The 14,232-nt window shown below is 38.5% G+C and overlaps 1 protein-coding gene across 6 annotated transcripts in view; it reads right to left on the reverse strand.

The window, feature by feature from the left end:
- The window catches only part of LOC132115860 (neuropilin-1a), a 64,141-nt gene continuing 49,909 nt past the window's right edge, over positions 1-14,232 (reverse strand). Inside the window, exons 9-17 of one of the 6 annotated variants that reach the window (XM_059524246.1) lie at positions 11,766-12,097; positions 10,604-10,748; positions 8,646-8,735; positions 6,812-6,859; positions 4,561-4,704; positions 4,209-4,486; positions 3,614-3,710; positions 2,659-2,712; positions 1-2,387 (exon numbers count right to left, since the gene is read on the reverse strand). In XM_059524246.1, the coding sequence (XP_059380229.1) occupies positions 2,101-2,387; positions 2,659-2,712; positions 3,614-3,710; positions 4,209-4,486; positions 4,561-4,704; positions 6,812-6,859; positions 8,646-8,735; positions 10,604-10,748; positions 11,766-12,097 (1,475 nt within the window). In that variant the 3' untranslated portion in view covers positions 1-2,100. Of the gene's footprint in view, positions 2,388-2,658; positions 2,713-3,613; positions 3,711-4,208; positions 4,487-4,560; positions 4,705-6,802; positions 6,860-8,624; positions 8,736-10,603; positions 10,749-11,765; positions 12,098-14,232 lie in introns of all 6 variants that reach the window. The other 5 variants (XM_059524242.1, XM_059524244.1, XM_059524241.1 and 2 more) reach the window with 5 other exon arrangements.

The raw sequence follows: 14,232 nt of genomic DNA on the forward strand, positions 1-14,232 counted from the left end.
AACAGTTTCAGAACACATTTATTGGAGCTGAATCTTTGGAATATTTCAGTCGATCCGATTTGATCAGAAACGGAGCAGATGTGGAGGAGATTTTCTTTTCGTGATGCAGATGTTCAAATACAAAACATTGATATCCATTTTAAGGCCTTGCTGTTTTTTATTCATTATTTTTTTCCTTCCTACTACAGCAACGTACAGAGGCAGTATTGAAAATAAAAGTTTTCTTTGCTTCCGCATCTTCTTGTAAAAAAAAAAAAAAAACAGATAAAAAAAGAAAAAGAAAAATATCAGCACATAATTTCAACGACAGTACAAAAACCAAAAGAGAATCAGGGTCAGGTAAATGGGAGCTTTACTATAGGAAATCTGTATACCTTTTTCAATAATGAAAACATCTCGATAATTGACCATTTCAGAATCTTATCACATATTCTGAAACTATATTAAAAAATGAACACTGTCTTTTTTATTTCAGTTGTCTTTTTTACAAATGAATGCTATAAACACATAAACTTCATCAAATCTATCGCTCAGTGCAACAATGTTTCTTTTCCGTTAATGCTACAGTATGCTTTCTCACAGAATCAGCTTCAGCTGACACACATGTAGCATCGACTCGAGGATCCACGTCCTCGGAAACGACTGGAAAGAAAGGGGAAAACAGAAGTGTTGGCCACAGTATACAGCACAGTACATGAACATACCCAGAAACCTGTAGAAAACATTAGTATTGTCAGCAGTGAAGCCCTGTTATCGGTTAAACTGTGTGTGTACGGCATTGCGGTCCTGTCAACCCAGTGACGATGAGATGAGAGAGATGGTCTCCAGACGTCTCAAGAGAAGGGCTTGTTGTGATCGGACCCTGCAGATTGAGGCAACAGTCCTTTGGTACAGACACAAGGCCAGTAACAGAACGCTTGTGAAGCGACGCATCTAATAGCACCACTCTTAAAATCAGAGTTTTATTCAAGAGCACATGCATTCAAGCTCGACGGATGGAGACAGAAGCGTTTTGATGAATCCTCAAATCAAAGCGATCAAGGCAAGGATGATCATCAATGTTTTCTTCTCTTTTTTTTGGTATGCTGGATAAACAGACATTCTGAATGTGGTTATAGAGGATATGGTGATTATAAATCTGTAATCCAGGTGAATAAAACTCTCCTATGAAATGCATTTATGTTTTTATGATGAAATGCGCACTGGATTTGTATCAGCATCTGTTCTGAACAAGGGCTGCATCTTTTGGAAATGTAGCAAAATAACCAAACAGGACGGAAAAAGCACACGTTTCACTTTCACAAAACAGTCGGACGATTGTATTTACAACATACAACCCAAGAAAAAAGGGATACTGCAGCTTTCTTTTTTGTCCTTTCACTTGTTTCTTTGAAAAGGGCATTAAAATATATTAAAACGTATGTACAATATGCAGGATTTCAATGTTAAAGCGCTATGAATTTACCGGGATTTGATTTGCAGATTCGACCGACAGCTTTTTCAAGAACTAAAGGGTTGAAAACACCAAGAAAACAACAGAGGAGGCCCAAAAAAAAAAAAAAATGATGTACCAAAGGCACTGACTGAACCATACCCAGAATGCAACAGGGCTGGATGATTCTCCACCCTGTTTGATCCTTGCCCTCCCATGGGGTATTTACCTTCCCTTGGCTATATATGGTTCATTTGGGTTTTTTTTTCTTTTAAAATAAAAATAAATGATTTTTATCCTCCTTCCAAAAAAAAAAAAAGATAAATACTTTATAACATTATTATATATTGGTCTCAACACCAGCATCTGATTGTAAAAATGATCAACCAAAAATAATACGAAATAAAAAATTAAAATAATAATTTCAATCATCTGTACATATTCTTATTTTTCATTTTGTTTTTGTTTTTTTCCCATGAATTCAATGTTTTGTACACAGTGTCCCCTACTGGTAGGTTCTGTTCACTGCAGCTCCTGAGAAAAGCATGGCTCAGTCCAGACCTCTCATTGGTTCACTGAACCACAGAGCCTTGTCCTCCTCCAATCAGAAGGCTTCGGCAGTCCGTTTAGCCCCGCCCTCCCTGAGGAGAGGTCCCTTCTCATTGGTCTCACGCTTCTGAGTACGTGTTCTGTGAGTTGAGCTTGTCCTTCTTTAACTTGACGCCGTCCACCAGCTCAAAGTTATAGTTTTCCAGGGCGGATAAGTTCCTGTCGGACATGGCGCTGTGGGAGCAGGCGCAGTAGAGGACCACGCCGCAGATGGCTCCGAGGAAGACCCCCAGAGCGCTCATGGCGATGATGGTGATGAGGATGGGGTCCAGCGTCTTCAGCATGTTTCCAGCGCCGCTGATCTCGTGGTTCTCCACGATCTCAGGGAAGTCTGTGATGTCCACGACTGGAAGAGAACAGACCAGCAAACCTTATTTAGATATTGCTTTAGGATTTTATGCAGTCAAAACAAAAATTATTCAGACACCAGATATATATTTTTTGAAGTAGAAAGACTGAAATATTATTTTGTCTTGTAAAACATACTCCGATAAAACTCAAAACATGTTTTTATTTATTTATTTACTTTGCATACATCTTATTTAGTCATTAATGTTGTTATGTGTACCAACATTTTTTCAGCATTAGCATGCATTATATTTGAGAAAGGCACTTACTGATTTCGTTGAAGTTGTCTTCAGGTAGAATTGGCTCTGCTGGGACATCTGGGTCTATAAAAACAGTCAGGAAATGTACATAATTCAATAATCTCATCTAAGTCAGTTGTTCTTTACCAGGGGCCTCAGCACACTAGGGCCACAATATGGCTTAAAATGATTTAAAATAAGACAAAACAAGCTTTAAAATCAAACTATAAGTCAAAATTATATTTGTAATTTTAATTTGTTCCCTCAACTGCCATTACATTTAAGGACCAATTTTGTTATGATTTTGGATATGAGATAAAAAAAGAAAAGAAAATGTAATTATATATATATATGTGTGTGTATGTATGTATATATATATATATAAACTAATAAGTACTGGATTGTTTTTTTTTATCATGTTTTTTTTAAACTCTATAATATTTTACTGGGCAGAAATAGCTATTTAGGAGTAAAATAAATCAAAATGAAATTATAATAAAATTAATTTATTAATTATACATACATACATGTAATCACAATAATGTAAATAAATAAACTGTAAACTCAGTTACTGAATTAAGAAAATTCTGGATTTTTTTAAATAGAATTATTTTAATGATTGATAAATATGTTATTTAAATATCCAATACATAGATCACACCACATTTAATATTTGTCAGGAATGGAAAAAAGGCTGTGGGTGGGTGAAAAAAATAAAATAAAATGAAGACTCTATAAATCTGTTCAAAGTTAGGAGTTGTGAAAATGACATGACTAGGAATTTCATACAGTGTGCAAAACTGTACGTTTGTCCTTCACAGCCTCATTTTTATTTGCATTCAGTTTAATATTGCGTCTAACCTGACTTAGGTCTATCCTCAGTGAGCAACTTTGTCATTACAGCAGTAGTAGCAGAAATATCAAAAATGACACAGTCTTAATTCATCTCAGTGTATTTTGCACTATAAAGGGTTAACTGACTCACCCTTGCAGTCGGCCACGTTCAGATTGTCTAAGATTTTGATGTCATCCACAGCAATGTCTCCCCAACTCTTCCTCTCCACTACGCTTTCAATTACCACCTGAAATAAAGACAAACACCAACATTAAAGTTGAACTATATGTGACCCTGGACCACATAATTACTCATTAGTCGCTGGGGTATAATTGGTAGCAATAGCCAATGATACATTGTGCGAGTCAAAATCATCCATATTTCTTTAATGCCAAAAATTATTAGGATATTAAGAAAAGATCATGTTCAATGAAGATATTTTGTAAGTTTCCTACCATGTATATATCAAAACTTCATTTCTGATTAGTAATATGCATTGCTAAGGACTTCATTTGAACAACTTTAAAGGAGATTTTCTAAATATTTAGATTTTTTGCTCCCTCAGATTCCAGATTTTCAAATATTGTTCTATCCTAACAAACACATACATCAATGGAAAGCTTATTTATTCAGATTTCAGATGATGTGTAAAAGACCCTTATGGTTTCGTGCTCCAGGGTCACATATTTAAAATGCAATCAGTGTAAATCCTAACACACACACACTCATCTCCTTCTCTCAGCACCTGGTAGGGTTTGTTGGAGTGCGGTATGAGCACACGGCCCTCCCTCCAGCGATTGCCTTGATGACCGCTGACCGTCCAGAGCAGGACGTCAGCTGAGCCCTGGCTGCTTTCTCTGCGCTGTTTGATGTGTAGCGTGCCGATGTGAGAGCCAAACATGTGATACCAGAAGGACAAGCACAGGTCCGAGTCCTGGCCCGACACGGATGGACTCACTAACCGAGCCACTTCTGTCTCCTGAGCACCTGTTGCCAGTGTGTAGATGAAGTTCCCTGATCCGCCTGCAGCAGACGGAGAGAAACCACGTGAGGTTCGGGTGTCTCACACTTTCCGTGCTGTGAGGTCAGTTTCTCACCAGTGTGGTCCATGTTTGGGCCGGTGTTCAGAGTCGGGGTGCCGCTGGACTGGATCTGCCACCTGAAACCGCTGTCCTCTGACATCCAGCCGCAGAATGAAGGATCACTGGCCCAGCCGAAGTCACAGGCAAACCACAGGAACGCTGCACAGAGAACACACAGGGAAGATTATTAACAGAGGCACTGTTAGATTTTATATTAGCAAAGCAGTGACACATATAGAATATTATTTATATTTTAGAATTATTACTTTTTATGTTTAATAATAATACTATGTTATTATTTACATTGATGCATTTTATTATAACACAATAAATATAATGTATGAGTAAACATGATGAAAAAAGCTTGGAAAGGTTTTTTATTTATTTTTTATTTTTCATGTATTTGAAAGCAGTCTCTCCTCACCAAAGCTGCATTTATTTGATTAAAAATACAGTAAAAACAGTGAAATGGTATTACATTTTAAAATAACCATTTTCTGTGTGAATCTGTGTTAAAGTGTAATGTATTTCTGTGATGCTCCGCTGTATTTTCAGCATCATTCCTCCAGTCTTCAGTGTCACATGATCTTCAGAAATCATGAAAATATGATGATTTACTGCTCGAGAAACATTTCTGATTATTATCAGTGTTGAACACAATGTTGCAGCATTTATTTGAACACTCTCATAATAAGCTGTCACTGGGATGGTACCTTTTCAAAATGTACTTTTTGTACCTTATTTACTCCTAAAAGATGCATATTATTACCTTAAATGTTCATATTCACATCTAAAGAGCACATTTAAGTACCCTTTGTAAGTGACAGGTTTTGAACTTTTTTTTTTTAATGAGACTGAAACTGAATCTTTTGTAACATTGTAAATGTTTTTATTGTCATTACATTTAATTGTTTTGAAGCTACTGTGTGATTGATTGGACTACACAAATCTCCATGCCTTATATCTACTGTCCACTTGATGGCAACAAAGAGTTATTTTACAAGCAGAAAACACCATCATTTAAGCATGAGCATTTCCAAATCCCAATTCCCAAAGCCAAATTCATACACCAAATATAGCTAGATCTTGAGCGAGAATACAGAACAGACGAAACAATGAGGCTTTGATACTGAGATTGACATGAAAGAAGGAGGAAGGGATTTAACGATGTTAGATTGAGTGAGAGATAGAAAGCCAGAGAGAGAAAGCAGAGAGAATTGAGATGGACAGAAAAGCAGAAGCACGTCTAGGATGTCAGCTACGCCGGTGCCTGCACAGCCTCAGCGCTGCTTTTCTAGACAGTTTAATAAAGCCAGGATTCTCCACGAGTTTCACAGGGTATTTGCTCACTGAATGCGAAGGAAAGAATTTCCCATTAAAAGCCGCAGCTCAGACACGCAGCCACTGCAGCTTCAGAAAATGCCAGTTTCCAACTAAAAGTTATTTCTTCTTTTCCATCTTTAAATGGATTGGGGCTGTCGCAGTGGAGGACAGTGCAAAGGATACGTTTTACCACAGTACAGAACGTTCTACCAGTTTTGAATGCTTGTCATAGCAAATAAACCACATCCAATAATAGAAAGTGCACACATCTACTCAATGTTAACCAGCCAAGACCACACACTCACACACAAGTACACATGCTTATTAGGACCTTCAATCTATTCAGTTGTGTTGCTGTTTTGCTTGTTGTGATGAAGCTCAGACAGGGACAAACACACACACACACACACACACACTGGCTAATTAGACAAGGTCAGTTAAGGGGCATTTTTCGTTTGCCCATTAGTGAACAGTCTTGAATGGCTAATCAGTCATTACGCTGAATTAGCAAATCAAAGGAGCTCTTTATAGATTTTTACTAGAACACTACAGAAACGAGATTACATACTCATCTTTGAGTTTACACACTTATAATCAAATGGCCTCAACAACCAAACAGAGAACTAAGAAAACATACAATAAGAATTTTCTTTCTTAAAGGTGCAGTGCGTCATTTCTGTGCTGCTAGAGACAGCAAATGTACGTAACTGCAAAAATGTCCTGCATGAAACTCATTAAAAAAATATTTTAAATGTACACATTATTCAGGGAAATTAGCTACAATTGGCTTACTTAGAGTTGTCTGTGCACACTGAACTGGAATAGAGAAAGTATGCTAACACTGCAAAAATGGCACGCCGCACCTTTAAGGGAGTATGCATTAGTACAATCCTGGATAATTAGAGAAATTATGGATAGAATTAGAGGTAAGTACCTTTCTCACCTGGAACGGTGCTCGTCTCTGTGGTCGTCTCTGGCGCTGCGGTTCCACCTGCAGTGTGGACACAGAAGCCCATTAGATGAAAAGTTAAAGTAAGACACTGGCTAATATTTTATTTGGATATTAACAAGAGGTAAGGATCTGACTGTGCTAATTCCCCTCTTTGTATTTGCTTAGCATTTTTAAATGAGCTTTGCCGGATGAGACATGCAAATATGTTCAGAAACATTGGAACCTTTACTTTTATCATTTAGCAGAGGGGGGTGTAATTCTGTGTAACACACACTCTGTGAGACTGCACTGAAGTCAACACACAGGAGATTAGAGGCAGAATTTATAATGCTTTGTTAGTATTAACAGCTGGAGAGCAGAAGTAATTTTCACACATGAATAACACGGTAAGTGCAAGCTAGATTGGAATGGAGTATTATATTACTGTATACTACTTACTGTGTGGTAGTGTTACTGTTTAAAACCATTCTTTTTGTGTTTCTCTGAGTGTCTATTTACACTAAATGCATATAACCCACCACCTTGTTGGTAGAAGCTATTCACCCTAACCCCAACGTGTGGTTGGGCTAGTCAACACTACAAAAGACGATTGTATAAAATCAGCTCCAATGACGCAGATTGGAAAAGCATGTGCCAAAGTCATTTTCGACCCTGGAATGAATCCGCCTTTTGCCAACCTATTTTTTTTTCTCCATTTTCAAATCTCATATCACATCGGAAAGGCATTTATTTTCAATAAAAATGAAGGAAATAATCGAAAAGTTGAAAATAAAGTATTGGGTAGGGTTAGCGTAGTTGTAAGGAGGGCTTATATTATCCCAATAAGGTGGAATCCATTTAATAATTTGAATTAAAAAAATTATTTACACTCAATATGTTACTATTGCATACTTTTTGATAATGTACTAGAATACCGAGGTGCAAATAATTGCCACTATTTGCAATAAGTAGTATAAATGGCACAAAACCCTGCTATTTTAACAGTGTAAATATAATCTATAGCTATTTGCACTTAGTGTAAATACCATATTGCTAAGAAAATATGATTTTCACTTAGTGTAAATAGCCAAAGCCATGTTTTTATTGTATGTGAAACAGTGTGAATCATACTACACAGTATATACTGTATTCTGCATACTATTTCCTTAAAATAAAGCAGTATGTACTAAGCATACTGCTAAATACTTTTTAAATGTATTGTATGTGAAGCAGTATGTAGTAATCAGACATAATGGACTATTTAAACTGTCACTTGTCAATAAAAATATTTCTGACTTTACTGTAGTAAGCTACAATGTTGTGACATGACCTTGCCATTTTATATTAGTTCGACACATAACCATCTCAGAACTAAATACAAAAAAAAATTGCATTTTTAATCCAATTTTGTATAAAACGATCTTAACTTTTGGCAGTCCGCAAGGTAGATATCGCAGATATTGCAATTGATATCGCTCGTCGTTCATTCATCACTGTCTGGCTTTTGTAATGAAATGGAAGATCAAATGGAGCTCGTTTGGCAAATGTAGAAGGTTATTTCAGTATTAGATGCATACAGAACATTTGCAGTCCATGCACAGTATAGTTCACTTCTAGTAGGAGAAGTATGGTAAGTGTGGTTATATGCAAAGAGATTCATAGTGTGAGGAGTGATTTGTATTAGCACCCTCCCCTCCCAAAAAAAAAGTCTAGAAGAGCTGATATTTGCGGAAGCAAGGGAGGCAGTTAGTCTTTTGGGATTAGCATAGCAAAAGGAGCAAGTGCAGTAAGTAAGGTTGCAGTCTCTGCAGGCGGGTGTTAGCACCTGTCTGGTCGTAGTCATCACCTGTTCCACTATGGCAGTTGGCCTGGTCATCATCACACTCATCTGATGGCGTAGTGGAGGAAGCAGGTGTAGTAGGGGGCACTGTGGGAACTAGAGTGAAAGAGTCAGAGATAGAGAGAAAAAGATACCCATTATTCATGACTGTGAAACAGCTTTCACAAAATAAAGTGATGAATCGCCTCGCTTCCCAAGGTACCAAGGTACATTTTTATCATTTTTAAAGGTGATTACTGAAAGTCCAAAACCACGTAGTACTATGGTATTTTTTTTGGTACGTCATTCCACAAATCATTTTAATGATTATGCTCTTTCTGTAATCTTTCCAAGTCTGTAGCCCTTTGATACGGGCCTGTGCGTGACTCTGGCTGCAAGGTTGAGGATGTTATGCTCCACCCTGGGCCGGTATCCTCTCGGCTGTATCCTCTCATTATGGCTGCCTGTGCCCCTTTGGATGTGGCCTTTGCCTACATCTGCCTAAAACCCTGTGTTTACTCTCAGCTTGTAATGAGCTGCCCTTAAGACTGTAGGGCTTTCCTGGGATAGAAGGAGAGGGAAAAATGAGCAGGGAGGGAAAGGGGGAAACGGGAGCTGTAGTGGAAGTTGTGCGGGTGAGGGCATTTAGAAGAGTCTCTAAAGCAGAGGGGTCACAGTGAGGTGACTGTGCTGGCTCTGGACAGCATTGTTGATCGCATTGCACACTCCTGCTAGGACTTAGTGCCCTGCTGTTTGGAATGTGTATGGGTTCATTCGTTTGATTGTGAGGGTTTAGCTAAGAAAGAGAAAGAATGGGGTAAATTTATAAATATAGTGTTGGACTGCATGTACTGGCATTAAAAGTAAAATCAAGCATTATCATCCAACTAAAGCTCCCGGTGGGATGCTGTGGCTTATACAAGCAAGTCTCAAAGAAATCCAATATGTAAATCCACTTAACGCTGCCTCAACAGAAAACACACATACCCCCCCCATCAGAGCTAAACTAATTCAGAAAGAAAGACAGAGGGGAAGACATCAAGGAACTTTTCGTAATCCTTCAAGGCAGGTGGACCAAAGATTATCTCCAGCTGTGAGGGGCCCTGTTACTTAGGAGTGTCACAGGCCCCTGGTTTTCTGGGTTGGAGACATCCTTTGATGCTGCATCTGCCGGACAAGTAATTATGAAGAAAGCTAAGCTTTACCCTATCCTGTCCTCTTGAGTGGATAAGTCCAAATTCAATCATATAGCATCTGTACTATAAGACCACACACTTGAGGACCTTCAAACTCTGTTTAGATCAAAGGTCTGTAATTTTGTTTGCCTCTTGTTCACTTGCTTTAGACAATCTGTCTTTGGCTTGTTGCAAGATTGTCCATTATGTGTATGAATCACTGTTTCTTTGAAACATATTGTTGGAATAAGCAACACACTACACTTGCCAAAAGTTAAACTATTTGGAAAACAGCAGAGCAACTATTAATGCGACTGAAAATGTAGCTAAAGGGATCGTTCACTCAAAAATTTTAATTCTGTCATTAAATACCCTCATGTAAGACAAATTATTTCTTCTCTTCTGTGTCAGTCTTTGACACACATTCACACATCTTGGTACTCGTGAATGGTTTTTCTTTGAATGGAGGACTTTGTGCATAAAAAGTATTCTTGTAGCTACAAAAAATTACAGTTGAACCAGTGATGGACTATTTTTACGATGTCCTTACTACGTTTCTGGGTTTTAAATGTTGTCGTTCCCTTGCTGTCTATGGAGGGTCCGAAAGCCCTCAGATTTCATAAAAAATATCTTAATTTGTGATCTGAAGATAAAACTGAGGTCTTACGAGTTTAGAACTACATGAAGGCGAGAAATTAATGACAGATGTTTTATTTTTTGGGTGAAATATCTCTTTAAGTCAGTAGCATCCTTTCTTGAGTACTCCTGTGTGGGGTTATGTGTTTGTCTGTGAATGAGTTTTCAACTTACCTTCCATTTCACAGCCCAGGAGTTCCAATCTAAGTCCCATCCCAGCAGGAGTGGCTCTGTCTGGGTACACCCTAACAAAGCGTGTCAATATAGGCTCCACTGTCCTCAATGCTGGCGTGTCATAGTTCAAATTCCCCTCAAATATCTGCCAAGAACAACGACAAAGTCAGAGACAATAGTTAGCAGTTAAGCAGAAATGGAAAAAAGATAAAAGTGAAATCTTTATTAAGAGTATTCCAAAGTTCGACAGACTGGGAAAGCAAAGAACAGAGCTTTAATGAAAGAGAACGAGTGAGAGGGCACGCAGCTCACACCTTTCTTAACTTGGGCACTGCTGTATTTCTAATGCAACAAAGCACTAGAGAAAAGAAAGTCTTAAACTTTACTTCTGACATTGTATGGCTGAGCTAGCGCAAAAAAAAAGAAAGGCTGCGGGCTAACACTGTAGTCTACGACAGCAGGATGTACAGGCTTTCAAAAGCATCTGCCTTTGACTCCACACTTCTGAAGCCTTAAAACCCAGACACGAGGAACCACAGGAGACAGACAGACAAAAAAAAAAAACCAAAGGACACTCGCCAGAGGTACCAAAGGTACAAAACAAGATGAGAAGTCATGAAAGAAAATTAATGGCCATCAGAGCTAATGCGTCTCCTTTTGTCCTTCAAACTAAGGTAGATATATAAGGGTTTTAAAAGGGTTCTTCTAGGATTTATAATCCAATCCAGCTTTTTGATAGGGGATAAGGCACATAGTCTATGTTCTACAAAAAAGTCACGCATTTCATGTATTTCACATACTGTATCATTTCTTTAGAAATTTGTCTGTTTTCACTATAATCGCAAATGAACACTATATTGTTATTCTGTTTTGCTATTATGACTGTTTTTAGGATTAAGATTATTGGTAGTATTTTTTAATGCATTTGCGATGTTTCCCCAATAATGTGCTCACAGAATTTGTCTATTTATTATCATTCTCTTCTCTGTCCATCTAAAAGGCATCGGAAAGAATACACGTTCAACTTTCTTAACACATTTCCTAAAATCAGGCTAAACTAATCTCAGATTAGTGATTAAGAACCTCAAAGGGATTCAAAACAATTCTAAATGTTAAACCAGTTTATGTTTATTAACCACCTTCCAGCTCCCCTATATCTTACCTTGGGCTTGTTGCCAGTAGCATCCATCACCATTTTCCAGTCAGATCCATTGTTGCTGTAGCCCAGCCGAAACTTCTTCATGAATACCTTGTTATCACGGTGTTTGCCTCCCTGGATGATCAACCCTCGGAAGAGTTTATCTTCACCCAGATCTATCTGCAGCCACTCATCCACATAAGGCTGGGGCTGTGGCAACAACATCCATCCCGAACGGCTGGTCAGCAGACGGGAATTCTCTGACACCCAGGTGCGCTCAGTGTGGGACGAAACTGTGATCTGAGAGTCTGCGATAAGGCCTGAGACCATTCCCAACATTCCAGAACATGGGTACTCTGTTGAAAGACAAAGAGAGTATTAGATTCAAGGAAGATCGAATTCTTCACTAGTGACTATCCTGAGATGTGACGTGAAAAGCAGCAGACAGAGAAAAATGTATTTGCAGTCAAATGTATTGGCCATCAAAGGAGTAAGATTAATGGACTCAAACTGTGTAGTTTTAGCACCCACCAGCAGGGGCTAACAGGACCATGCTAACCAGCCAAACCCTGATCCCTCGGTTAGACTTTTGTCTAACCTGCCACTGCTGGAAAAACAAATGTACCTTTATTTGTCATGCTAATAAAACACATGGATGCCGAGAAAGAGAGGGTTGTTTGAGAACATAGTGGAAGAGTTGAATGATGATTTAGGGACGTGTCTACAAAAGATTAGCTGTGAGTAGGTAAGTCTGAGTGGAAGAGAAAGATAATTAAAAAATATATATTGGCTGATAAACCTGGTAGAAACGGTCACATCTCAGTGAGCTGGGAAACGTTCTTACCAACAACCTAAAGAGGTCACGGGCCATAAAGAGGCTGAACAAAGAGAGAAGGAAATACATTTGTTGCAAAGAAAAGACAGATGAAGTGGACAAAAGAGATAAGATACCTCTTGTTCTCTTTGTTTCTCTCTCTCCATCTTCCTTTCACCACTGACCTTGTGCATTAACTCTTCTGCCTCTTTTTCTCAAGCTACCTAATTAAAACCTTTCTCTAGTGTATCTACCTTTCATTTCTGAAGAGTTGCTCACTCTTATTCTCAGTTCTTCTCCACTCTTAACTACCTTTTGTTTTATTATGCTTTCTTATTCACCTTCCTCAAATCTATCTCTTCATCCGTCTTGTAATCTGTCTTCATCTCTCCAAACTGACATCCTTTGTTTTAGCGTTGATACTAGGATTTTTCAGGCTTTGCAAACTTGTGTGCAAAGGCAACCTGCCTTTGCCTACAAGCTGCAAAGTGTGAAAAAAAATGAGTTTGAGGGAAATGATCAGACGTGCAGCACTGTGTGTTGCCTTTCATGACTTTCGTACCTTCTCTGAAGCAGTGGAATTTGTGACCTTCCAGCGATAAAATAATCTATGATCAGCACCCGTTCAGCAGGAAAACATCAGAGACAATCTTGGACTAGTCACAGATGAACCCAATGTCCCGTGAAATACCACCAGAACAGAGTTTTCATTCACAACAATGTCTTTGTACTGATGAAAGGAACTTCCTCTGTAGTTTTGAAATGGAAAGAGCACTTGTCTGTGACCCTTTCAGAAGCTGCAGAGAATCCAAATGTGAGTTCCAGTCTCCTAAAACAACAAATTGCTTGTGACTTAGATTTTTCCATTGTTTGTTTGTAGATGTACAGCTGGGGTTAGGTTTACTGTAACCCTGCCGAATTTGGAAAATATCTCTGCGTGTAATTTTTGCTATATGCATGCCAAATAGTTTTGGGACCTGAATGAAAAAGATCTCCACTGAGGTGGTTGGACCTCAGAGTTTGGAAGTCAACCATGTTTATTTTCAATCCACTGGCTGGCACTGTCATTAGGACCTGTTTATGGATCTCAGATGGGGATGCATGGTAGAAGCTCCTGGTGTTGTAGACCCTGACAGACACACCCTGAGGGTGAACTGGTCCATATGCATCGCGTGTTTCCTCTGTTGGTTTGGTCTGTGCACAGCACATAAAGGCTGGATGACCACACACGGATGGTTTTATTTACAAACAGAGGGAGGAAGTTTATTAATGGATGTGGAAAGCCTATCAGACCTGAACTGTGCACAAGACCACCTCCTAACTGCCAGCAGGCATCCTCTACTGGTAGTGTCAAGGTACATCACTTTCAAAGATAGTGCCAAGGAATACAACTTGCGGCAGTACCTTGGTAATGTGATATGCACCTTGATTAGGTGGTATCAGATGGTAATACCATGGAACTTTTAATACTTACCATTTTAATGAATGGTTATCTTATCTTATCTTATCTTATCTTATCATATGATATGATATGATATATGATATGATATGATATGATATGATATGTACATGGCCCAGGTATGCCTTGGTGCAACCATAGTAAAATGGTAATAGTACCTTGATAATAGTACTTGTACCTTGCATCTAAAATGATGGTGTTTTTATGGTACTCATCGG

This window comes from Carassius carassius, chromosome 35 (genome assembly GCF_963082965.1).
Source record: "Carassius carassius chromosome 35, fCarCar2.1, whole genome shotgun sequence".
NCBI classification, from domain to species: domain Eukaryota; kingdom Metazoa; phylum Chordata; class Actinopteri; order Cypriniformes; family Cyprinidae; genus Carassius; species Carassius carassius.